Below are 26,166 nucleotides of genomic sequence, written 5' to 3'. Positions count from 1 at the left end.
GTCCAGATTCCATAATTTCTTCCAAATCCTGTGAAAATTGCATGGTTTGGGGGTGGGAGGAGCAAAAATGAATATCACTATTAGGAAGCAACAGGTGTGTTAATATTAAAAATAAGTATTAAGAAGGGAAAGCAAAGGAAAAATACCTTGATTAATGAAGAGCTTCTGGTAAAAATTGGAAACCATTTGAAAAAAACAAATGAAAGTGTGATGTGAAAGGTTAGCATCTATTTTTTTTAAGTTTGCCTTTTATTTGCAAAGTTTGAAAATGACATTTTTTATGGTTGCATAGAAAAATGTGCATTTCAAGAGAATGTAGGTAAGCCTGAAATAGATATGGCGGCTCACCTCTGGAAATAAGCACTTAAATAGGAAGAAGGAGTTACCTTCTATGTAACTTTATCTGCTCTGCTTTGACTTCCTGTGGTTCTAAGATTAGTATACAGACTATAGTTAGAGGTAAGGTTAAAAAGCAGAGTTCTGGGCCCAATCCTTGTCATTCTGATGTGATAGACCTGAAGCATGGCTGGAAATTTGCAGTACAAGTAATGATAGAAGAGTTCTGTAAACTATGGAAGGCCCAATGCAGCCCACCTGGTAAAAATGATTTTTATGTTTTTAAAGGGTTGCAAAGCAAAACAATATGTGACAAATGTGTTCTTCATAAAAACTAAAATATTTGCTATCTGTCCCTTTACAGAAAAAGAAAATCTCAGGCTCTTCAGAAGCTTTACCATTATCAAATTTCTGGCAGCACTTCTAAGAAATGGTTTAGGCTTGAAAGAAGCCTGCACAATTTCAGTTGTATGGAACTATCCAAGAGAGTAGTTGGTTGTTCAGCTACTTTCTCTGTTTAATTTATCATCTATTGACTCAAGATGGGTTTTAAGAGAATAATTTTGTCATGAAAGTGTTTATGTAGAATTCCTCCTCCCCTAAATACGTTTAATTTCTTTTTAAGTGTAATGAATCTATTGGTTGTATGCTTAGACACATGTTGTCTTCATTTGAACATGAGGCCATTTCTACTCAATTTATTCATGAAAATCTGTAGTAACAGACATTAGTGCTGACTCGTACATATATCTAAGTTGCATTGTTAAAAACAGTTCACAAGACTGTTTTCACTCATTAAGCCAAGTAATTCATAGATACGACTTTTCCTATTTATTTATTTATTTTTTTTTAATTTTTATTTATTTATGATAGTCACAGAGAGAGAGAGAGAGAGGCAGAGACACAGGCAGAGGGAGAAGCAGGCTCCATGCACCGGGAGCCTGATGTGGGATTCGATCCCGGGTCTCCAGGATCACGCCCTGGGCCAAAGGCAGGCGCCAAACCACTGCGCCACCCAGGGATCCCTATTTATTTATTTTTTAAAAGATTTTATTTATTCATGTGAGACAGAGCGAGAGAGAGGCAGAAACATAAGCAGAGAGAGAAGCAGGCTCCAGGCAGGGAGCCCGATGTGGGACTCGATCCCGGGATTCCAGGACCATGCCCTGGGCCAAAGGCAGGCGCTCAACCACTGAGCCACCCAGGCATCCCGACTTTTCCTATTTAAAAGTTACGGGATCATGTTAAACAGAACTATAGGGGGATCCCTGGGTGGCTCAGTGTTTTGGCATGGAGCCTGCTTCTCCCTCTGCCTGTGTCTCTGCCTCTCTCTTGCTCTCTCTCTATGTCTATCATGAATAAATAAGTAAAATCTTAAAGAAAAAAAACAGAACTATAACAATCATATGGCTAGTAGAAATGGGTATTTATGAGATCTTCCGACTTTAAGTACATTACTGCTCTTACAAATGACTGGTTATTGGAGGAAGGACCAGAGCAGCAGAGCTAAAAGGCAGGCCTGTTTTCATGAGTTAGTATATGCCTCTAGTGGCCCTCTCCTCCCTTTCTACTCTCTGCTCACACCATCCATTTTATCATATTGTTTCTCTTTGTTTTCTGAACCTTTTTCAGGTAAGTGATTTATTCATTTATTTTTCTCCCTTTTGTACTGATATGAATGAGAGCTAAAGAACCTAAGCTTGTAAATATGATCTCAAACATTTTGCAGTTAGAAACGTTTATGATGCTTTATCCTTGTTTTTGCATTTTAAGAAATTTAAAACAAAAGCTCCTTACGAACATAATGTACCTTTCCTACAATGTGTGCTGAAGTACTTGATCTAAAAATATTTTTGTACTAACAGAGGAAACCCAACTCTAACCAACCTAAGTAATTAGGGGAATTTATTGGCTTACGTGGTTAAGTCTAGAAGTAGGACTGGCTTCTAATGTGGCAAGATTCAGTATTTCAGATTGTCACCAGGATTCCATTTTTCTCCATGGGTTGGCTCTGCTTCCTAAACGTTGGCCTTACTCTTGGCGTGCTCTCCTTGTTGTAAGATGGCTGTCAGTAGTAGCTCTTGGGGCTATATACTCTTAGGTTCACATCCAGCAGAAAAAGTTCTCCAGGGATGCCTGGGTGGCTCAGCGGCTGAGCGTCTGCCTTTGGCTCAGGACATGATCCTGGGGTTCTGGTGTTGAGTCCTGCATTGGGCTCCCTGCATGGGGCCTGCTTCTCCCTCTGCCTGTGTTGTGTCTCTGTCTCTCTTTCTCTTTCTCTCATGAATAAACAAAATCTTAAAAAAAAAAAAAAAAAAGTTTTCCAGTATTACAAACAAAATCTTGAAATTCACTGGACTAGATTTGCCTGATTTGGGATACGTGTCCATTTTTGAACCCCTCGAAATTGGCAGGAGTAGGGGCTCTCTAGGTTGGTTTAAGCCAGTCAGGAGCTGGTGCGCCTCTCCCAACCAAATGGCTGGAAATTCCAGTGTACTGTTAGAACAGGGGGAAAGGACTTAGATGCTGGGAGTCAGCGAGAAACGTTCCCTACTGTCAGATCTAGTGAAACTTTTGTGTTTAAATTCTTTGTTATAAGTCCAAATTTTTGTTAGTCCTAGTCAGATAGGATTACCCTGTAAATAACCATTCTAATTGAAGTGGAAGTTTTGTTAGGAATTAGGTTCTTTTTTTTTTTAAGATTTTATTTATTTTTTCATGAGAGACAGAGAGGGAGAGGCAGAGACATAGGCAGAGGGAGAAGCAGGCTCCATGCAGGGAGCCTGACATGGGACTCGATCCCGGGTCTTCAGGATCACGCCCTGGACTGAAGGTGGCGCTAAACCGCTGAGCCACCGGGGCTGCCCAGGAATTAGGTTCTAGCTCCATTGTAAGTGGTTCATGAACTAGCAGTTTAGGCCTCGTCTAGGATAGGGGTGGCAAACTTATTTTGTGAAAGGCCAGGTAGAAAATGACAGGGTCGCATATGGTTTCTGTCACATACTCTTTCTTTTCCTTTAAATAACTCTTTTAAAAATTTAAAAACACTCTTAGCTGAAGGGCCAAATCCATCCTCCAAGCTGAAGTTTGTCAGTTTGTGAGCTTGTTTAGAAATGTAGAATCTCCTATTTTTTCCGCCTCACACTTAACTAATTTGGAATCTGATATTAACAAGACACCCAGTGATTTGTATGGATACTAAAGTTTTCCCCAAATCTGTGGTAGATCAACCCTGGGAAATAAAGTTTTTAGCTTTCCAGCTCCTGCGGCATATAAATATGTGCCGGATAATAGGAATAGGTGTTCAGTGAACCAGTTTTAGTTCTATTGAACAAGTCTTTTTTTTAAGATTTTATTATTATAGAGCATGCACACAAGCCAGGAGGAGAGGGAGATGGAGAGGAAGAAGCAGACTCCCTGCTGAGCAGGGAGCCACCTGCGGTCTGAATCTCAGGATCCCGGGATCATGACCAGAGCTAAAGGCAGATGCTTAACCAACTGTGCCACCCAGGCACCACTGTTGAACAAGTTCTGTATGTCCAATTATAATTCCCAATATGTATATACTTAAAAAAAAGATTTTATTTATTCATGAGAGACCCAGGCAGAGACATAGGCAGAGGGAGAAGCAGGCTCCCTGCAGGGAGCCCAATGCCTGAGTCAGTCCCAGGACCCCGGGACCACACCCTGAGCCTAAGGCAGCAGCTAAACCACTGAGCCACCCACATGTCCCTGTATATACTCTTTTCATATGTATATATTCTTAATATATATATTCTGCATCTGACCTTAACCCTGGGGCCAACTTGTGTAACATATTCTCAGTGTCCTTGGCCCCATGCTTATTTTTTTTTTATAAATTTATTTTTTTTATTGGTGTTCAATTTGCCAACATATAGAATAACACCCAGTGCTCATCCCATCAAGTGCCCCCCTCAGTGCCCATCACCCAGTCACCCCCACCCCCCGCCCACCTCCCCTTCCATCACCCCTAGTTCGTTTCCCAGAGTTAGGAGTCTCTCATGTTCTGTCTCCCTTTCTGATATTTCCCACTCATTTTTTCTCCTTTCCCCTTTATTCCCTTCCACCATCCCACGCTTATTTCTAAGGTAAATATTATTCAAGGCAAAAGGTCTGGCTTTGCTTAAAGTTAGGTTCCGAAACTGGTGTATTTGTGTTTCTTTTCAAACGTGCACTTCAGAATTTTTGTTTTTGTTTTTGTTTTTTTAAGATTCTATTTATTCATAAGAGACACAGAGAGAGGCAGAAACCTAGAGGGAGAAGCAGGCTCCCTGTGGGAGGGAGCATGATGCAGGACTCTGATCCAAGGACCTCAGGGATCACAACCTGAGCCAAAGGCAGATGCTCAACCACTGAGCCACCCAGGTGCCCTGCACTTCAGAATTTTAAATGAGTTGATAAGCTATAGAAGTAATCTTTTATTAGAATCGATTGAGTTTGTGTCTTCTAGTGTTACACTATTGGAAACATAAAGGAGTCTCATCCTTCACATTTCTTGGTCTAATAAGAAAAAAATGCTAGAAAACAACACTTGGTTACAACTTGTGGTCTTTATTTTATTTAACTTTTTTTTAACTTGTGGTCTTTAAAGGGAACATACTCTTGTTACTTTATGTCACACCTTTGTCTTTTGACCCGAAGTGGTGGTACTTTATTTACCAGCCATGCTCTATGTTACTTTTAATTATTTAATAAAAATTATATCCCCTCTCCCAAAATAAATAAAAAATCCAAATGCAAGGGATTAACATTTGCCACTTTAAAGGTGTTATCAGTTAGGAATGCATTTGGCTGTAAGTAAATTTGCTGTTTAAATAAATGAGGGGATGAGTAGTTAGCATAAGATGATGGAGGTCAGTGGCTGCTCTGCTCAGTAGCTCAAAAATCCCAAGGTTAGTATTTTAATCCCTTGGCCTTTCTCTTGGCATTCAAGATGACTGCCCCAACTCTAGGCATTACAGCCTTATTCAAGGCAAAAATGAAGGGGGGAGGGTTATGGTAATGACACTAATGATATGTCCATTGTTATAGAGAAACAAATGTTCCCAAGAGGCACGTAAAAATTCTTAAGTCTCTCATTTTCTGAGAACTCTAATATGGCTACCCTGTGCCATAATGAAGGCTGGAAAAGTGAAGGTACTTATCTTTTCTAGCCTCTGCAGAAAAAGGCAATAGAAAAAGAAATAGATTTGGGATTAGCTGTTTAATGGTATTTGCTAAAGGATATTCATGATACTGGTAACAGGGCTATGAAGGAAGTTCAGAGCCATTCAAAGCAGCATTGCTTTGTTTGAATAAGTGCATTGCTTTTCCAAATAGATTTCCTCAAAAGGAATAGCACTTATTTGGAAGTATAAATTATGAATTATTAAAGGTTTCAAGGCAAATTCCTTTATCACCATCACCCATCCTCACCATGTGACTTCTGAGAAGTTGAACTGTGGAGTGGACTCAGTGTTGAAGAAAGAGCATACTAGGCAAGTAATAGTAATAATAGTTGCTATGCCATTTTTCTGAGTTTCAATTTTTTCCAGATCTCTACACTATCTGGGTATCCTACAGTTGCTAACGATACTTTATTTTGTGTAAGTATTAAGTGTATAGCCCATGGATTCTGACAAATGTATATACCTGTGGAACCATCACCTAAAGATAAACATTGTTTTGCTCAACAATGTTTTTGAGTTTTATCCATGGTGTGTAATCAGTAGTTTGTTTTTTGCTAAGTAGTGCTCCATTGTATGAATATACAACAGTTTGTCCTTTCCCTTTTTGATAGGAATTGAAGTTCTGGTTTTTTAGCTATTAGAATAGAGCTGCTGTGACGACAAGCATTTGAAAGACTGCCCAAGATGGAATTCTTCATGTCTTATCTTCCAAGTTCCTATTTTGGTCCCCCTGATTTCCCTTGTCCTGGTGAATAGTATCACCTTCCTTTCAGTTATTCAAAATAGAACGATCATTCTTGACGCCCTTCTTTCTTCTAATAATTATTCATCTTTTCTTTATTAGGGGCTGATCTTGGTGATAGAGATACAGTGAATACAAAAGTAATTGTCTAGTTGTGGTACAGGGAATAACTCTCACATAAGCAAAAGAGTCTATACAGGATGCTTTAGGACTCTAGGAGTACAAAGGAGACACCCACCCTGGTTAATGAATGATTCCTGGAGGATGAGATAGATGAACTGAATTTTGAGGGGCACAAGAGTGTTTTAACAAAGGGATGTATCAGAACAAGGGAGTAGCATTGCTGAGTTTGATGGGAGGATGAAAAATTATTGTGGAGTTTAAAGGGGAATGATACTACATTTGTGTTTAATAAAATGAAGATGAATTGCAGTGGGGCAATATTGGAAGTAATGAGGTATGGGCATTCCTCAAGTAATGAGGAAATAGGGCATTCTAGGTCAGAAGAGATGAGCTAGGAGTTGTATTGAAACTCGAGAGATTTTTGGTCCTCTGAGAAGGCATCTGGGAACTATTGAATGAGGAAAAGTGATTTAAGAACAACATATAAGTTAAAATGTTTGAAGTTAAGTAAATTGTTGCTGTACTACAGGCATGAAGTGAGGGATTAGGAGTGAAATTTTTTTTTTTATTTGACAGAGTTGGTTTTTAATTGGATGGTAAAAAATAAAGGAGAAAACACCAAAATGACATTTAGATTTTTAACTTCAGCGATTGAGAGAGCTGTGGTTTCTCTGAAAGTCTTTCTCAGAAAGACTGAGGAAGTCAGAAAATGGAACTGTTTGTAGAGGAGGAGTTTCTTATTGAATATATTGGTTTTAAAATAATTAAGAGCATATCCAAATCAAATTCAGTATACAGATGGAAATACAAGACCGCAAGATTGAAATTAGGACTAAGAAAATATATTTAGAAGTCATCACTGGCCACAGAAATACATTTATTCAGCTAAATGTTGGAAGGCCTGTCTGATTTCTGCTTTCAAGGAGCTTTGAGTCTAGGAGGATGGTATATTTAGAGTACAATGAGAACAAACAGGAAAGGGCCTCTACTTTGTCTACTTAAGGAAATTTTACAAAAGAAAAAATTCTTCATGAATTTATATGGGTTGAGTTTGAAAGAAGAGCATGTAAAGGAACTATTGGAGACTTTGAATGTATCTATCACTAAGGGATAGGAAGAATGGGGAGAAGCCATCAAGAAAGTGAATTTGAAGAAAAGGAATGAGATCTTACAGGAACTGGGTAGGGCTGGTAAGTATGGTCAGTAGTGTCAATGTTTTGAGGTCAAGCTATGAGGACTCAAAACAACAAAACCCTTTATAAAACACTTGGCAGGTGTCCCCAGAGCTGAGTGAAATAAATAGATAGAGAAGTAGGGAAAATCCATCAACTTAGAATGATCAGTATTTCTATAAAAGAAAGCAATTATTTGAATTTGGAGTGACTTTGAGGATAATCCTTATATTTAAATGTTTGTCCTAGAAATTGAACAAACTTCAAACAAAATAACAAAGCCATTCTGTGCAAATTCACACTGACAAGTTGGAGTTCTCCAGCTTTTTCCCAGACTCCGAACTGTGTGTGGAGGAGGGAGACAAATAATTTTGCTGATTGATAACACAAGTTAACAGCCCAGACAAATTCACTTTAAAGTTGCTGTGGTTTGTGTGTCTCTGTCCCCTTTTCTAGAAGGGCACAGTTCAGTATTTTGACTTAGAACCTTAGCTGGAAGTAGGAATGTTGGCTTCTTTGGGGCTATGGAAGGAGAGCAGATGCAGGCCGAGGGTGAGGGTCATGGAGGTTGATGTTTGCAAAATGCAGCTGTTGCTAATCTCTCATTTTCCCCTTAAAGGTTTGACTTTTTTATTCAGCAAAAATGTGGATTCAGAAAAGCACCCAGGAAGGTTGAACCCCGAAGATCAGACACAGGAACAAGTGGTGAAGCATACAAAAGAAGTGCTTTGATTCCTCCTGTAGAAGAAACAGTCTTTTATCCTTCTCCCTATCCTATAAGGACCCTTGTGAAGCCCTTGTTTTTTACTGTTGGGGTAAGTGCTCATGTCACCAGGAGTTATTTATCTTGCTGCTGCTGTAGTAAGGAAGTATATTTGTCTTATTTGGGCTTCCTTAAAGACAAGTAGAAGGGGATTTAAAGGATCTGGGTATCTGGGGAGTCATGAGTGATTTTGGGAAAACATGAATTTAACAATTGCTATTGTTACTATTTTTTAGGGAGCTCATATGCATGCGTGGGGGGGAGGGGCAGAGGAAGAGAGAAAGAATGTTAAGCAGCCTCAATGCCCATTGGGGGCTCATGAGGCTCTGTCTCATGACCCTGAAATCGTGACCTGAGCTGAAATCAAAGACACTTAACCAACTGAGCAAGCTAGGTGCTCCTAATAATTGCTATTAGAATCTGGTTCACTTCTGTATGCCCTGCAGAAGAAACTTATGGCTCTCTTATTTGGGATAACATTTTATGTGGTATTTTGAATTTTATTTGAAAATTTCTAGCTGTAAGCAGGCCCCAGGGTACAGTAAAGTTAATAAAATGGGGAGAACAGTTAAATATTCTTTTCACCTAATTAAGTTTCACTATGCCAGATGTTTCTGTTCCTTCTGTTGATTTTGCAAGAAGCAATGAAAATGAAATATTGTTCTTAGATCTTTGTATTGATCTTTTTTTCTTTTGAATTTATTTTGTGATATGTTTTATATAGTTTACAGGCTGTGCATTTGGATCGGCTGCTATTTGGCAGTATGAATCACTGAAATCCAGAGTCCAGAGTTATTTTGATGGTATAAAAGCTGATTGGTTGGATAGCATAAGACCACAAAAGGAAGGAGACTTCAGAAAGGAGGTAAACATGGCTTTCTTTGTTCTACTTGATCACAAGTTTAGAAGTCTGGTTATTTGTTAAGTGTTTTTAATGATGATAACATTTACATCAGGGGATACAAAGTTATTGAACTTAGTATTCGTCTTTAGGGTCATTTCATTGCAATATCAGTGCTTTTTTATATGTCTGGCAGTAATGTACTTGACGGTATTCTAGGAGGTTTGTCCCTCTACCCACATGTATCAAAAATCACTGGATAGTTGCTAAAAATTAATGGGCTGGGGTTTCAGCTCTACCAAAGTTTAAGGGCTACTGTTTTGCATTACCTGCTGAATTGTTTTAGAGTAGGTAGTAGAATCGCCGGCATTTTTTTCAAAGCATCTATGCCTTAGGTGTAGAGATATTATGTGGATTTTATTTTATTTATTTATTAAGATTCATTTATTTATGATAGAGGCAGAGACACAGGAGGAGGGAGAAGCAGGCTCCATGTCGGGAGCCCGACGCGGGACTCCAGGACTGCGCCCTGGGCCAAAGGCAGGCGCTAAACCGCTGAGCCACCCAGGGATCCCCTGTTATGTGGATTTTAAAAGGCTGCTCAGTGTGGGATGCCTAGGTGGCTCAGCAGTTGAGTGTCTGCCTTCAGCTTAGGGTGTGGTCCTGGGATTGAGTCCCACATCAGGCTCCCTGCGAGGAGCCTGCTTCTCCCTCTGCCTGTGTCTCTGCCTTTCTGTGTGTCTCATGAATGAGTAAATATAATTAAAAAAAAAAAAAAAAAAGCTACTCGGTGACATGATGTTTACACACCTCTGTTAACTACCCACTGTAGAATATTTCTCCCTCAGGGGATAAAGTTGAAAAGGGCACAAAATATAGAGCTTTTAGAGCTTTTCATTGTTTCATATGCAAGTTGGTGACCCTCTTTCAATTTAATTGATTTTTTATTTTTATTTTTTTACAAATACTGCCTATAAGATAAACCATACTTCTTTCACCTGACAATACTTAAGTGAGCAGGGAGGCCCTAAGTTAATGTGTGGATCCAGGTTCATTTGGTTTTCAAGCACCTTTGTTTTTTGTTGATTTGTTTTGTGTTTGTTTTTAGTTTTGATATGTGTGTGTGAGAGAGTTTCTCCTATTAGTTTTCTCCTAATGATAATTCAGGGTCCTTTGAAGTACAAAGAAGTATTCATTCTTCACTTCTTCACTTCCCCATAGACTTCACTTCTTCACTTCCCCATAGACAAATGCAAGAAGCCTGAGCCTTACCTGGTTTAGAGAGGTTTTGTGTCAAGAGGACAATGGGTGTGATTATTTGCATGTGAAAGCCACAGTAGCTAACAGTGATTAATTCAGAACAGTATGTTTAAGAAGATAGTAACACCTGTTCCATAATGCTGGATTCCTTAGAAAGCTACAGGTTTCCAGCATGTCTATATTATAAAGTATTTTTAAAGATTTTATTTATTTTAGATCATGAGCTTGGTGGGGAGGAGAGCGTGTGAGCATGTGAGCTTGTGTTCTTGCACTTGAGCAGGGGAGGGGTAGATGGAGAGGGAGAAGCAGAGAATCTCAAGTGGACTCTGCCCTGAGCGTGGAGCCCAACGAGGGTTTTGATCTCAACACCCTATGACCATGACCTGAGCTGAAACCAAGAGTCAGACGCTTAATCAACTGAGCCACACAGTTGCCTCTATATTATAAGGTTTTGATGGCCCAGATTGGTTCTTTAGAATGGTGAAAAGTGACACAAGCAGAGTAAATACATGAGCACATAAGCATGGGTAGCAGCATAGGGAGAGGGACAAGCATGCTCTCCGCTGAGCAGGGAGCCCAATGCAGAGCCAATCCCAGGACCCTGGGATCACTGTGTGAGCCGAAGGCAGATGCCCAACCAACTGAGCCACCCAGGTGCCCCTTTGGGCACCTAGAATTTAAAACTCGATTGGACCTTGGTGAATAAATCACTTAACCTTGATACCTGTATATAATCTGATAGTGTGCTAGGTGCTTTATGTTATTAATATTCCTCACAACAATATTGCTAGGTACCTGTGTCTCCATTTTTAGAAATTATTTGTCTGAGGTCACAGAGCTAAACAGCGACTCTGCATGGAGATTGTAGCCTCACTAAATCACCTGTGTTTCTATTTTGCCACATATCTATTGTCTGTATATTGGTAATATTTACACAGGAATCTTTTTATGCACAAAGCAATTTCGTTTTCCTAGCCTGAAAGTATTTACCATATGGTGATAGGCAATTTTCCTTCTGTTTTAGATTAACAAGTGGTGGAATAACCTAAGTGATGGCCAGCGGACTGTGACAGGTTTGTGTTAGCTTACACGTTTTAGCCATTCAAGGGAAGAGAAATCAAACCAAAAGGTACAGTATGTCACAGTCAATGGCTTTTGTGTACACTGCTCACCAGTGGTTTAGAAGACAGAGTCTGTACCTTCAGGCTAATGTAATATTTTATAAAAAGTAGTGTGACGTAAAGGTGTGCATGATGTTCTGGATCACTTATTTTCTAATTTGACCTAGTATGATACTGATCAAATAATCTTTGTTGTAGAATCCTAGCTTGTGAAATAGGTTCTGAGTAATTATTACTTCCCCTGTTAAAGAAATTAAAGGGGACATTGATTAAGTACCTTCTTTATGCAGAATGCTTTATACACATTCTCTCCCTACCTCACAGGGTTGCTTACCGGGTAGTTCTCTCCCTTTTTACCAATAAGGAAACTGGCTTTCAGAGAAGGAACTTTTCAAAGGTCACACTGCTAGTAAGTAGTAGAGCTAAGTTTTAAAACCCAGGTCTGTCTCATTCTAAAGCTAATTTTCTCTTTACTGCACCATGCTGTTTTTAAAGTCTTTATTTATTAAATAAATGTAAGCATGCCATGCATGTCACCATGATAATTTTTGTTCATTGTCAATTTTCATGGAAAGATAAATCCAGCTCTTCAATATAATACTTGTACAGGATTTTATGGACTTAGTTATTTGAGAATTTGGGGAAATGGATTTGAAAGTTTAACAATTGTGCAGATAGGGAAAATGTCTTCTAGAGAAATAGCAAAATACTGCTTTTTCTTAAATATGGTTAGACTTAATGGTACTCTTAATTTTCTTTACCTACCTAAGAGGAGAAAAAATGCTCATCTTTCTTCTTTTGGGCTCTTTGTCTAGAAGATTTACTTTTTCTCTCTCCTTGTTAGAACCTGAACTGGTCTTCAAGCTTATGGTTTAGACATTGTTTCCTGCAGTAACTGTTACCAGACCAAAGTGAATCTGTTCCTTGGTGAATTATAGACAGAGACTGTATCAGGTTGGAGTTGCTCAGAGTTATCTTTATTTGTACAAATGAGACCATGGGAAATAATTTCCAAAGCCATGACTCCTTTCATCAGGGCTTGGGGTGAATATTCAGAAGGGTAAAAGATTTTAATATAATGAAGCTGAGGTAGCAGGCACTTTCTGACTCACCTACACAGGCTTCCTCCTCAAAGATTTCTTATCCTGTTATGGCAGTTCATTAGTTTATAAAAGATGAAAGTGACAAGCCGAAGCTTCTGGGAGTGTCCTAGGTTTAGTGGGTCATGAGATCTTGTCAGTAACAAGTGCTTTAATATTTCTGAACTCATTGCACTTTTTTTTTTTTTTTTAAGATTTTATTTGAGAGGGAAAGAGATCATGGGAGAAGGGCAGAGGGAGAAGCAGACTCCCCTCTGAGCAGGGAGCCTGATGCTGGGCTCCATCCCACGATCCCGGGATCATGACCTGAGCTGAAGGCAGGCAGTTAACTGACTGAGCCACCCAGGCATGCACCTCTCATTGCACTTTTTAATCATTTATTTATTTCAGAGAGTGCACGCATGTGCAAGTAGAGAGAGGAGCAGAGGGAGAGGCAGAGAATCCTTAAGCAGAGTCCCTGCTGAGTGCAGAGCCTGAGGCGGGGCTGGATCCCAGGACCCCAAGATCATGACCTGAGCTGAAATCAAGAGCCCGATGTTTAACCCACTAAACTGTCCAGGCGCCCTATGCTTTTTAATAATTTATAGCACAGCTTGCCTTGTAATTGTACATACAACATCCTTAAGGACAACAGGGAGGTTTTTCATTTTTTAGGGCGACTAGCACATGTCTTGCACACAGTAATGGCACTTGACTAAAAATCTGCTGAGTGAATGAATATTGAATGGGCTCTTGAATCAAAAGATTGAGATTTTTCAAAGGTATATTGCTATTACTGTAGAATTGCTTAGTCAGTAAGGTCTTAATAAATAGAATACCTTCAAAGACAGCTCCATAATAGCTCATCTGTTTTCATTGGGATTAACAGGGTTTTTCGTTTGTTTGCTTGTTTTCTGAAAGTAACTAAAGTTAACATTATTTCCTTAGGGTAGCAAAGTTTTGATTTCCTTTGATATTTTCAAAGTATCTCATAGTTAGTTGACACCTAGTGTTTTTTGAAGATAGTAAAGATTTTATGTCATTAAATATTTGAAGAAACCTTGGGATTAAAATGTAAAACATTTCTCATGCCAGTAAATACCTTATACAAAGAAGTTGGTATTTGGAGACCACTGAAAATCAGAATTCTTTCCCCAGCCTTTTTCTTTTACCTTAGTCAAATCCGTTATTTGACACATAGGATATAGTAGTAGAGAGAGACAGACATTTTGATCTAACTGGCAGCTTGAGTGTAAAGTGCTTTGAATCACAGAAACATGAACAGTCATGCTAACTCCTTATTATGAGGTTATCTAAGTGACTTTTAAGTGCTGAGGAGGTGCTGTCCTTGGGAGTAACTTTTTCAAAGGAACTAGAGAACTGATCCTTTTTTTTTTTTTTTTTTTAAAGATTTTATTTATTTATTTGAGAGAGAGAGAGAGTACAAGCCAGGGGGAGGGTCAGAGGGAGCAGCAGACTCCCCACTGAGCAGGGAGCCGATGCAGGGCTTGACCCCAGGACCCTGGGATTATGACTGAGCCACCAAAGTGCCCCTAGAGAATTGATCTTCATCCTCCTGCTCTCCCTTTGGTTGGTTGGGGATTTTTTTTTTCTGGTGTTAATCTTAATTACTACACAGAAGTATCTTCCCAAACTTCACCTTGCTTTGAAAAAAAAAGTTCACTTGGTATTTGTGGGAGCATCAAGTAGCATTCTTCAAGTTAGACTTGTCCCTGGTGCTTTTACACTTCAATTAGTTTCCTATTGTATTGCCTTGTTCTGCAGGGGTTTTAAGCCTGTACTGGAGGTCCCTAGGCAACCCGCAGTTTCTCTCAAATAGATAAGGAGAGTATTTCCCCTACCTTTCTAGCTTTCAGGTATGTCTGTGAGATACCTGCCAGGTTTTCTAGTAGCTCAGCAGAATGCTGACTTTACTATTTCGGGATTTAGGTAAAGCAGAGAGAGAGAAACCTGCCAAATTGTTGTATCTGATGGAGGAGGAGATGGAGAGGAGGAGGAGGGGAAGAGAAACCTCAGAAAACAGTGCCCTATTTTCTCTGCTAGTCCATGTGTATCGTCAGCTCCAAAGTTAGTCACTATCGCACCCTAGGGCCTTACGCCTTCTGCCCCAATCTCTAAAAGTGTATTTTTTTTAATTTCATTTTTTTTTTGCTATTTTCCTTCTACCAGGAATAGTTTATTTTTTAGTTTTTATTTCCTTCCTTCCTTTCCATTTTTAAGTAGGCTCTACACTCAATTTGGGGCTTGAACTCACAACCCTGAGATAAGAGTTGCATGCTCAGGGCACCTCACTGGCTCAGTCAGTTAAATGTCTGCCTTTGTCTCAGGTCAAGATGCCCGGGTCTTGGATTAAGCCCCATGTTGGGCTCCCTGCTCAGTGGGGAGTCTGCTTCTTCCTCTCCTTCTGCCCTTCCCACTCTTGTTTTGCTCTCTTTCTCTCTCAAATAGATAAATCGTAAAAAAAATAAAAATAAAAGAGTCACATGTTCTACCAACTGAGCCTGCCAGGTGCCCCTAGTTTCAATTTTCTTTCCCTTTATACCTTTGAAAGATTTTGATCTATACCTCCTAGGCTAAAGTCTGCTTCCCTGCTCCTGAAGTTGCTGGTAAGGCAGTGTTAACTGGATCTAACTAATCTTAAACTTTTGTCACTTTTTCCTGAAATTCTTAGCTTCTCAGTCTTCTGACAAGTTATTTCTGGGTAAAGAAAAACAAAACTAATGTTTGAGTGCCAATTAGGCTTCAAGTACTAGGGTAGGTACTTTACATATATGCTGTTATCCTATTATTAATCTTTTTATTTAAGATTTTATTTATTCACGAGAGAGAGAGAGAGGCAGAGACACAGGCAGAGGGAGTAGCAGGCTCCCCACAAGGAGCCCGATGCCAGACCCAATCCCGGGACCATGGGATCACACTGTGAGCTGACGGCAAGATGCTCAACCACTGAGCCACCCAGGCACCCCCCTTATTATTAATCTTAATTGTAAGAGCCCTTTTGGTGGTATTCTGATTGTTCACATTGAGTAACTGAGGCTCAGAGAAGTTAAATAACTTGTCTGAGCTCACACAGCTAGAAAGGGTAGGGATGGGGGGAATAAATTTTTTTCCCCTCTCAAGTGCATTTCCTAGTTTAATATACATTTTATTATATCTTTTCACTTTCTACTATAGCAGATCACCTCACCAATAACTTACCTTTCTGTTAACCACACTGCCACCTCCCAAAACAAGGTATCTGGGTGTTTATTGACAGCCCAAACTGCAGTGGCTTGTCCTAAGACAGCAGGCTGGCACTCAGGGATGAATGGGAGCTCTTTTTGTCTACTTAGGTTAGTCTTTGTCATTGTAAAATGAATAAATGTGCATGGTAACAGGATAAAATAGTGTTAAAGAATATATAAAGTGAAAAATCTCTGTAGATTTCTAGTTCTGCAGTTTTTTTAAAAAATTTATTTATTCATGAGAGAGAGGGAGAGGCAGACACAGGCAGAGGGAGAAGCAGGCTCTATGTAGGGATCCTGACGTGGGACTCGATCCCAGGACTCCAGGATCCCACCCTAGGCCGAAGGCTGCGCTGAGCCACTGGGGCTGCCCTAGTTCTGCAGTTGTTCCCATATTAACTACTGCCTTTTTAGTTACATTTGTATATTCTTCCAAAGTGTTTATATATAGGCATTTATACTCCTTTGCACCTTGATTTTATTATTCTCTTAATATCTTAAAGGACATTGTATCAGTACAAATAAGTCTATTACATTCTTTGTTTTATAGAAGTATAATGTACATAGAAGAATATGCACATGTCAGATGTACAGTTTTCACATGAGCCCATCCATGTAATTATAATTAGCACCTAGTTCAAGTACAAAAATGGAAATTACCAGCACCCTGGGCTCAGATTATTCTTTTTAATAGCCGTGTAGTAGTTCATGCAAATGATTACTATGTACCAAGTCTTCTATTAATGGATATTTAGGTTAGTTGTAGTCTTCAATAAATAATATTGCAGTGAATATCCTTATATAGAGATATTTGCATCCTTTTGCAAGCATATTTTTAGGATGAGTTAGTAGAAATAGACTTCGTAGGTCAAAGAGTATGTACTCTTAAAAGTTTATTGTCAGATTGTCTTAAAATAAGTTTTAAATATTTATTTAAATATCTATTTAAATTTAAACATCCTCCAACAACCTACAGAATCTAAGTCATTTATTTCTAAAAGTTGCTCACAGGGGAGGTTACGTATTCTCATTTATAGGGAAGGTGCAGAGAAATAACCCCTTCTGTGGTTAGTTTGTAAATGTCTTTGTCTACCTTACTGTGAATTTGCCCCATTCTTTCCATCTGCCTTTATCAGTTCTAACTATCTGTATCCCAGTTGGAAGATTTAAGATAGATGGTCTTTCTGAATTTCCTCTTGATTCCAGGAAGCTGTAGGACCAGTCCTTAGCTAGTTTTGTTGATACTGCCCAGGAAGAGAAATTATAGTCACTGCGTGAAGCCAACAGGATGATCCCTATGCCTATAATTGTGCTTCCCAGGGAACCTGAGGTAGGAATCACTTGAGCTCAGTTCTTTGGTTGTCGTGGATGTATATATTTGATAGTGTCTGGACTCGCCAGGTCTAGCCTCCCTCAGGTAGAGAAGCTGTGGAGAGGTGAGCTGGCCCACTGCATCAGCGGAGGGGATCTTGTTCTTAGCTACTGGACTCCAGGTGGGATAGTAGGTCTTTTTTCAGAAAAGGAGAAAAATAGACTGAGATTACTGAACCAAGGAGTGATTCCCAAATTAGTGTATATTTCTTTCACTCAAGATATTATTCATATATCTTAAAATTTGCCTTTTAAAAGTATGCAGTTCAGTGGTTTTTATTGTATTCACAAGGTTGTGCAACTATCATACTCTAATCCCAGAACATTTTCATTATCTCAAAACGAAACTCCATACCTGTTAACAATCACTCCCCATCCTCCTCTTCCCCTCAGCCATAAGCATCCCCTTATCTATTTTCTCTCTATAGATTTGCCTGTTCTGGATGTTTCATATAAATGGAATCACATACATGACCTTTTATGTCTGCTTCATTCACTTCGTGTGATGTTTTCAAGGTTCACCTAAGTTGTGGCATATGTCAGTACTTCATTTCTTTTTATGGTTAAATAATATTCCATTATAAGGATATATCACATTTTGTTTACTCATATGTTGATGGATATTTGAGTTTTTTCCACTTTTGGCTATTATGATAATGCAGTGGACTTTTTTGGTATACATTTTCTTCCTCACTCCTCCCTCCGTCTCTTTCTTTTCTATTTTATTAATCTGACAGACCACAAGCAGGGGGAGTAGCAGACAGAGGGCGAGGGAGAAGCAGCTGGGAGCTTGGTGTTGGACTTGATCCCAGGACCCTGGGATCATATGACCTGAGCTGAAAGCAGCCGCTTAACTGATTGAGCCACCCAGGCACCTTTTGTATACATTTTCATGTAGATGTACCTTCATTTCTTTTGCTAATATATACCTCGAGTGGAATCATTGGGTTGTATGGTACTCTTGTTTAACTTTTTTTTTTTTTTATTAAAGATTTTACTTATTTATTTATTTATTTATTTGAGACACAGAGAGAGAGGCAGAAACACAGGCAGAGGGAGAAGCAGGCTCCATGCAGGGAGCCCGACGTGGGACTCGATCCCGGGTCTCGAGGATCACACCCCGGGCTGAAGGCAGGCGCTAAATTGCTGAGCCACCAGAGCTGCCCTTGTTTAACTTTTTAAAATTGTAGTAGAAACAAAAAAATGTACCACGTTAGCCATTTTTAAGTTTATTTTTTTTTATTTTTTATTTTTTTAATTTTTTATTTATGATAGTCACAGAGAGAGAGAGAGAGAGAGAGACAGAGACACAGGCAGAGGGAGAAGCAGGCTCCATGCACCGGGAGCCCGACATGGGATTCGATCCTGGGTCTCCAGGATCGCGCCCTGGGCCAAAGGCAGGCGCCAAACCGCTGCGCCACCCAGGGATCCCCATTTTTAAGTTTATAGTTCAGTAGTGTTAAGTATGTTTACTTTGTTATAAAACATCTGTAGAACTCTTTTGTCTTATAAAACTGAAACTCTGTGGACAATTTCAACTTTTCCCTCTCCCCTTCAGCCGCTAGTAACCACCATGCCACTTTGTTTCTATAAATTTGACTATCTACCTCATTTAAGTGGAATCAAACAGTACGTCTGTTTTTTGGCTCATTTATTTCACTTAGCATAATATCCTCAAGATTCATCCATGTTGTAGCATGTGATAAGATTTCCTTCCTTCCTAAGGCTAAGTAGTTTGTTCCATTGTATGTACATACCACATTTTGTTCCTGCATTTATTCATTGATAGACTTTTGGATTGCTTCTACCTCTTGGCTACTGTGAATAGTGCTGCTGTGAACATCAATATGCAAATATCTCTGAGATCCTGCTTTCAGTTCTTTTGGATATATACCTGGGTATATCTCAAAAGTTGGATTGCTGGATTATATGGTAGTTTTATTTTGAATTTGAGGAATTTCCATACTGTTTTCCACAGTGGTTGTACTGTGTATTTTATTTTTAAGTCATCTCCACGTCAGATATGGGGCTCAGTCTTACAACCCTGACATCAAGAGTCACATGTTCTGCTGACTGAGTCATCCAGGTGCCCTGTGGTTGCACAGTTTACAACCCCACCAGCAGTGCACAAGAGTTCTGATTTCTCCACATCCTTGCCAGGACTTACTTCCTTCTGTGTTTTCTTTGGTTTTGTTTTTTATTTATTCATGAGAGACACAAAGAGGCAGAGACACAGGCAGAGGGAGAAGCAGGCTCCATGCAGGGAGCCCAATGTGGGACTTGATCCTGGGACCCTGGGATCACACCCTGAGCCAAAGCCAGATGCTCAAGCACTGAGCCACCCAAGCATCCCTCTGGTTTTTTTTTTGATAGTAGCCATCTTAATGGGCGTGTGGTGATGACACATCATTGTGGTTCTGATCTGCATTTCTGTGATGTTTAGTGATATTACACATCTCTTCATATGTTTGTTGGCCATTTGACTATCATCTTTGGATAAATGTCTATCCCAGTTCTTTACCTATTCTAATCAGGTTATTTGACTCTTTTTTTGATTGTCATTGTTTTTTATATATTCTAGATATTTACCCTTTATCAGATAAATGATTTGCAAATATTTTCTCTCATTCTGTAGATTGCCTTTTTCACTGTGTTGTATATTTTGGACAAAAGTTTGTTGTGGTTTTGTGTGTGTGTGCGTGCATGGGCTTTTAAGAGCGAGAAACTGAGCAGGGGATGGGGAATGGAGGGACAGAGGCAGAGGGAGAGAGAGAATCCCAAGCAGACTCCACTGTCAGTGAGAAACACCACATGGGGTTCAGTCTCAGTATCCTGAGATCATGACCCGAGCTGAGATCAAAAGTCAGACGCCCAACCGCCTGAGCCCCCGAGGTGTCCCTGGACAAAAGTTTTTAGGTTTGATGTCCCATTTGTCTATTTTTGATTGTATTGCTTGTGCTTTTGGTGTCCTGTCAAAGAAATCATTGCCAGGTTCAATGTTACAAGGCTTTTCCCTGTGTTTTCTTCTAGGAATTTTATGGTTTTTGTTTTCACATTTCAGTCTTTAATCCATTTTTAGTTAATTTTTGTATGTGGTGTTAAGAATCTAAGTTCATTTGTTTGCATGTGGATATCTATTTTTCTCCATATTTTCTTTTAGAAGAATTGCCAAATTGTTTTCTAAAGTGGCTGCACCATTTTACATTCCCTCAAGAACTGTATGAGGATTCCATTTATTGTCTTTGTTTTCTAGTATATCAGTGACACTGTACCTATTAATTTCCCATTTCCCCTTCCTCTTAACCCCTGGTGACCACGATTTCTGTGTCTCTGAATTTGCCTATACCTCATATAAGTGGAATTGTAAAATACATTTTTTGTGTCTAGCTTCTTTTGCTTAGCATACTGTTTTTGCAGTTCATCCATATTGTAGCATGTATCAGAATTTCTTTTTTTATTTTTTTAAGGCTTAGTCATTTTTCCATTTTATGTGTACACCACATTTTGTTCATCTGTCAATGGGTATTTGGGTTTCAGTCTTTGGCTGTTATGAATTCTGTTCCTGCAAACATTTGTGTACAAGTTTCTACTTTGTGTCCCTTCTTTCAGTTCTTTAGGGTATATATAGTCAGAGGTGGAATTGTTGGATCATGTAATAATTCTGTTTAATTTTTGAGGAACTGCTAAGATCATGACCTGAGCCAAAGTCAAGAGTCAGATATTTGAAACTGACAAAGCCACCCAGGTACCCTGTCCATTCATGCTTATTTGGAGAAATGTCTGTTTAAATTCTTTGCCTGTTTTAGAGTAGTCTTTTTATTGAGTTTTAAGAGTTCTTTATATATTCTGGATCCTAGATCCTTATTAGATACATGATTTGCCACAAGCTAGGAAGAGGGAAGGAAAGAGTCTTCCCAAGAGTCTTCAGAAAGAAGCATGACCTAGCAACAACTTGATTTCAGACTTCCAGCCTCCAGAATTTAAGAGAATACGTTTCTGTGGTTTTAAGTCACCAAGGCTGTGGTAATTTATTATAGCGGCCCTAGGAAAGTAATAAACTGGTGAAGCCATCTGGTTCTGGGCTTTTCTTTGTGAGAAGTCGTTTTTTTTTGTTTTTTTTTTTTTATTATAAATTCACTATTTCTTATAGGCCTATTTAGACTTTCTTTTTTGTTTTTCATTTTTTAAAAATATTTTATTTCTTTATTCATGGGAGAGACAGAGAGGCAGAGACATAGGCAGAGGGAGAAGCAGGCTCCCTGTAGGGAGCCTGATGAGGGACTCAGTACCGGGTCCCCAGGATCCCAGTGTGAGCCACAGGCAGACACTCGACCACTGAGCCATCCAGGTGCCCATGACTTTCTTTTTCTTGAGTCAGTTTCAGTAGTTTGTATCTTTCCAGGAATTTGTCAGTTTCTTCTGATTTCTTATTTGTTGGTATACAATTGTTCATAGTATTCTCTTATAATCCTTTTTATTTCTGTAAGGTCAGTAGTAACATTCTTTCATTCCTCATTTTAGGAACTTGAGGTGGTGTTTTTTGTTTTTTGTTTTTTGTTTTCTTTGTCAATCTCCCTAAAGGTTTATCAATTTTATTGGTCATTTCAAATAACCAACTTTTGGTTTCATTGATTTTTTTATTTCTCTATTTTTCTGTTCCTTCATCCAAACTATTATTTCCTTCTTTTTGCTTGCTTTGGGTTGGCTCTTTTTATTTCTCTAGTTTTTTAAAGTAGAAGGTAGGTTATTGATTTGAAATCTTTATTCTGGGATCCCTGGGTGGCGCAGCGGTTTGGCGCCTGCCTTTGGCCCAGGGCGCGATCCTGGAGACCCGGGATCGAATCCCACGTTGGGCTCCCTGCATGGAGCCTGCTTCTCCCTCTGCCTGTGTCTCTGACTCTTTCTCTCTCTGTGTGATTATCATAAATAAATAAAAATTTAAAAAAAAAAGAAAAGAAATCTTTATTCTTTTTTAATGTAGGCATTTACAGCACTACTTTTGCTGTACCCTGTAAGTTTTAGTATTGTTTTAGCAGCTTGGGTTGTCAAAACAAAATACCATAGATTGAGTGGCTTAAACAACAGAAAATTATTTTCTCAAAATTCAGGAGGGTAGAAGTCCAAGATCAAGGTGCCATCATGGTTGGATTCTGGTTCTTACCAGAATTCTGGTCTCTTCTCTCTTCTACCACCTTCTTGCTGTGTCATACTTCAGAGAGAGAGCAAGAGCAAGCTCTTGAGTATCTTATCTCTCTTATACGGAAACTGATCCTCTCAAGGGGGACCCACCCTCATGCCCTCATCTAAGTCTAATTACCTCCCAAAGACTTCGTCCCCAAATAACCATCACATTAGGGCTGTGTAATGAATCTTAGTGGAACATAATTCAGTCCATAGCAGCTAAGTTACATTTATGTTTTCAATCATCTCAAAGTGCTTTCTAATTTACTTCATGATTTCTTCTTTGGCCCAGTGGTTATTTAGGAATATATTAATTTCCACAAATTTATGACTTCACCCAATGTGTTATCAATTTGTAATTTTATTCCATTGTGGTTAGAGAGCATACTTCATATAATTTCACTGTTTAAAATTCATTGAGACTTGCTTTGTGGCCGAACATACGGTCTAGTCTATCCTGGATAATGTTACATGTGTGCTTGTAAAGAATGTGTTGTTTGTGTTTTTTCTTCCTTAAGATTTTACTTATTTTTTAAGATTTTATTTATTCACTTGATTGAGAGAGAAAGGAAGCATGAGTGGGAGAAGCAGACTCCCCACCCAACGCAGGGCTTGATCCCAGGATCTGGAGATCACAACCTGAGCTGAAAGCAGGTAGCTTAACCAGCTGAGCTATGCAGGCACCCCTTAAGATTTTATTTTTGAGCAATCTCTACAACCCAATATGGGGCTCTAACCCACAACCCCAAGATCAAGAGTCACGTGCTTTACCAACTGAGCCAGTGGGGTGTCCCAAGAATGTATTGCCTTGTTGTTGGGTATTTTGTTTTATTAAGTAGGCATCACATCCAGTGTGGAGCCCAACATAGGGCTTGAACTCACCATGTTGAGATCGAAAGTCAGATACTTAATCAACTGAGCCACCTAGGTGCCCCTGTTGAGTGTTATATAGATGTCTGTCAGGCCTACTTGGTTTATAGTGTTGTTCAAGTCTTATTTCCTTGCTGATCATTTTATCTGTTACTACAAATAAGGTATTGGAAGTCTCCAACTATTACTATTGAACTGTTTCTTTCTCCTTTAAGTTCAATTTTTGCTTTATATATTTTGGGATTCTATAGGAGCATGTATGTTTGTAATTGCTATATTGATATATCAAGAAGATGTTATATCTTGGTCCTTTTATCATTCTATAATGTCCTTCTTTGTGTCTAATAACAAATATTATCTTAAAGTCTTTTTTATTTGTTTTTTTTTGTTAGGTTTGTGGTATACAAGAACCTAGGACTATATTGAGGCTTTATAAGCTCCTGTGGACATCTCATTCCTCAGCTTTTCCTTTTAAGATTTTTGTTTGGTCTTTTGTTTACTCCAAAAATTATCCACTATCTTAGGCAGCCATGAACGTAAAAACACTTGCCTGATATTGTTTCTGACAAATGCCCCCTGTGAAAAGGAATTTTGCATTTGAGGTTTCAGTCAAGTCCAATATAGACATCCTTGCAAGTGGAGTCTTGCAGGGAACTATTATCAGGTCAGATGATAACAATTCTTTGGGAAGGAGGCTTTAAAAGAGTTCCAGCTCCATTGTGCTACCTCTCGTGGTTGTGAGACTGCATGGGAAATGTGGATTGTTTTCATAACTTATTGCTTCAACTTGTAGCTGGAAAAGGAATGGGACCAGGGCAAGTTAAAATGCCCCAAATTTTCTATTCCTATTGAGATTTGCTATTTTTCTTAAATACTGAGTTGCTACAGGCCTTTAGCTAGTTTCCAAGAGTTCTGAATAAGTTGATTCTGACAGGGTATTTTTTTTTTTTTTTTTTTTTTTTGCCAATTTTTTCATTGCTTAGTGAAGGAAAGAATTTTTCAAAGTCCTTATTACTTCATTACTCTCTCTAACGTAATCCACTGCATCCCTTTTGGTAAAGGTAGGTGTTGAGGCAGCAGCACACTTACCAAATCAACAGTGTCAAGTTTGTCTAAGAGTTTACTGAGTCAGGAGGAGGCAAGTAATACTCCTTCTAAATGGAGATAAAAGCAAAGACCTTAAGCAGTGCTACTTCTCAAAGGAAAAGGAGGAGGAGGGAACCATTATTTGAGTTTCTGAATACTGCATTTGAGTGCGTGCAGTAATTTTGTTTAAGCCTGATTGTCTTTGCGATCATAGAGTCCTGGAGCCAAACTATTCTCAGATCTTCTTTATCCCAAGGTACCAATCACTATGTACAACCTAGGCCTCAGAGAATTCTCTGGGTAATAAATATATTTCTTATAAAAGAAACTAAGGAAACCCAAGCAACACTAATCACTGCTCACTTCCTTAGGATAAACCCTTTGAGGTCTGTTCACCTGAGGAGGCTCTATCCTTCCTCTGCCCACCTTTCCTGCCCAGGGTTTCAGGCTCCTTGTTGGGAGGTATACATTGTACTCTCACTTGCCCTGCTTGTGACCTCTTTTCTCCATCCTTTCACGAATATTGTCCTTCTCACCATCTTTGAAAGACTTCTAATTAGTTATTTACTGAAGGTGCATAACAGCTGTCAGTTCCCACTAGTAAGACATGATAAAATTGATGGAATCATTCAGTTAATGCAGCAAAACACTGTTTCATGTGCCACGAAGAAAAAAATCTTTCCAGTTCATCTATGACACACCACCAGTTGTAAGATGCATCCTGATTATAGATATTAAAATGGAGGAAATGTCTTAGAATCTATGAAAAATGGTAGCTTCATTTCCTGCCTGACTCTCAAATGGGAGAGTGAGAGTATAGCTGAGAGCCTTAGTGAGTAAATATAGAAGCCAAAGGAAACTCCAAGATATAGCAGCCTGTGGGGATTATACAATGAATATCTTCTAAAATAAATCCTCTTACCAGAATGTTGCTGGAATCAGTGTTTACTATGATTGAAGAAGCTGAAAGGCCTTAGTTGCTTATTGATGAAAGAAACTGGAGGAATGAATAAATGTTTAAATTCCTTTAATTCAAAAAAAAAAAAAAACAACAACAAAATAAATTCCTTTAATTCAAATAGATGAGTGCCTACTATATGGGCAAGGAGCTGTGGTACCTTAAAATTAATGTGTTTTTTTAACGTTTGTAGCTTTTAAGAATAAATTTTATAATTTTATTTATTTGAGAGAGAGGTTGAGTGAGAGTGAGAGAGTGGGAGCAGGGGAAAGGGCAAAGGGAGAGGGAGAAGCAGGCTCTCTGCCGAGCAAGGGAGTCCAGTGCAGTGCTCAATCCTGGGACTCTGGGATCATGAGCTGAGCCAAAGGCAGATGCTTACCTGACTAAACCACCCAGGCACCCCAAGAATAACAATTTTTCACTAAAATGTTACTGAATAGTTAATTCTATCATTAAATAATAAACCTCAATTTAGTGATAGTTCTAGCAACATCAATTTCTTAAAAGTGAAAGTTACTCAACTCCCACATATAAACAGTTTCAAAAGCAGTTGGAAAATTCTTCCAGGTCATTCCTGAATTCTTACCTAAGAAGTATTTTTCTCAGACAAGTGGATCTTCATCTACCCAATGACACATAGATGTTTCTGTAAGTTTAAGAAGTATATTATTCCCTGTGGAAAAAGAAGCGTGTTATGCAATATAGCTTTTCTGATCTTGGCCAAAGAACCCAAATCTGTACATTACTTATCTCTGGCTTGCCATTTTCAAACAGTAATTATAGATCTGATTATTGCTTATTGAGAAGAGTAAACTGTTCTGAAGAAAGT

The 26,166-nt window shown here is 38.9% G+C and overlaps 1 protein-coding gene across 3 annotated transcripts in view; it reads left to right on the top strand.

Annotated features, from left to right (window-relative positions):
* PARL (presenilin associated rhomboid like) overlaps positions 1 to 26,166 on the top strand; it is a 47,463-nt gene that overhangs the window by 1,483 nt on the left and 19,814 nt on the right. For all 3 annotated transcript variants that reach the window (XM_077879848.1, XM_077879847.1, XM_077879849.1), the window contains exons 2-4: positions 8,182 to 8,377; positions 9,050 to 9,190; positions 11,451 to 11,499. In XM_077879848.1, the coding sequence (XP_077735974.1) occupies positions 8,182 to 8,377; positions 9,050 to 9,190; positions 11,451 to 11,499 (386 nt within the window). The remainder of the gene's footprint in view (positions 1 to 8,181; positions 8,378 to 9,049; positions 9,191 to 11,450; positions 11,500 to 26,166) is intronic.

Source organism: Canis aureus, chromosome 31 (genome assembly GCF_053574225.1).
Source record: "Canis aureus isolate CA01 chromosome 31, VMU_Caureus_v.1.0, whole genome shotgun sequence".
Classification (NCBI taxonomy): domain Eukaryota; kingdom Metazoa; phylum Chordata; class Mammalia; order Carnivora; family Canidae; genus Canis; species Canis aureus.
Note: the sequence above shows the minus strand (reverse complement) of the source record. Positions and strands in the feature narration are given on the sequence as shown.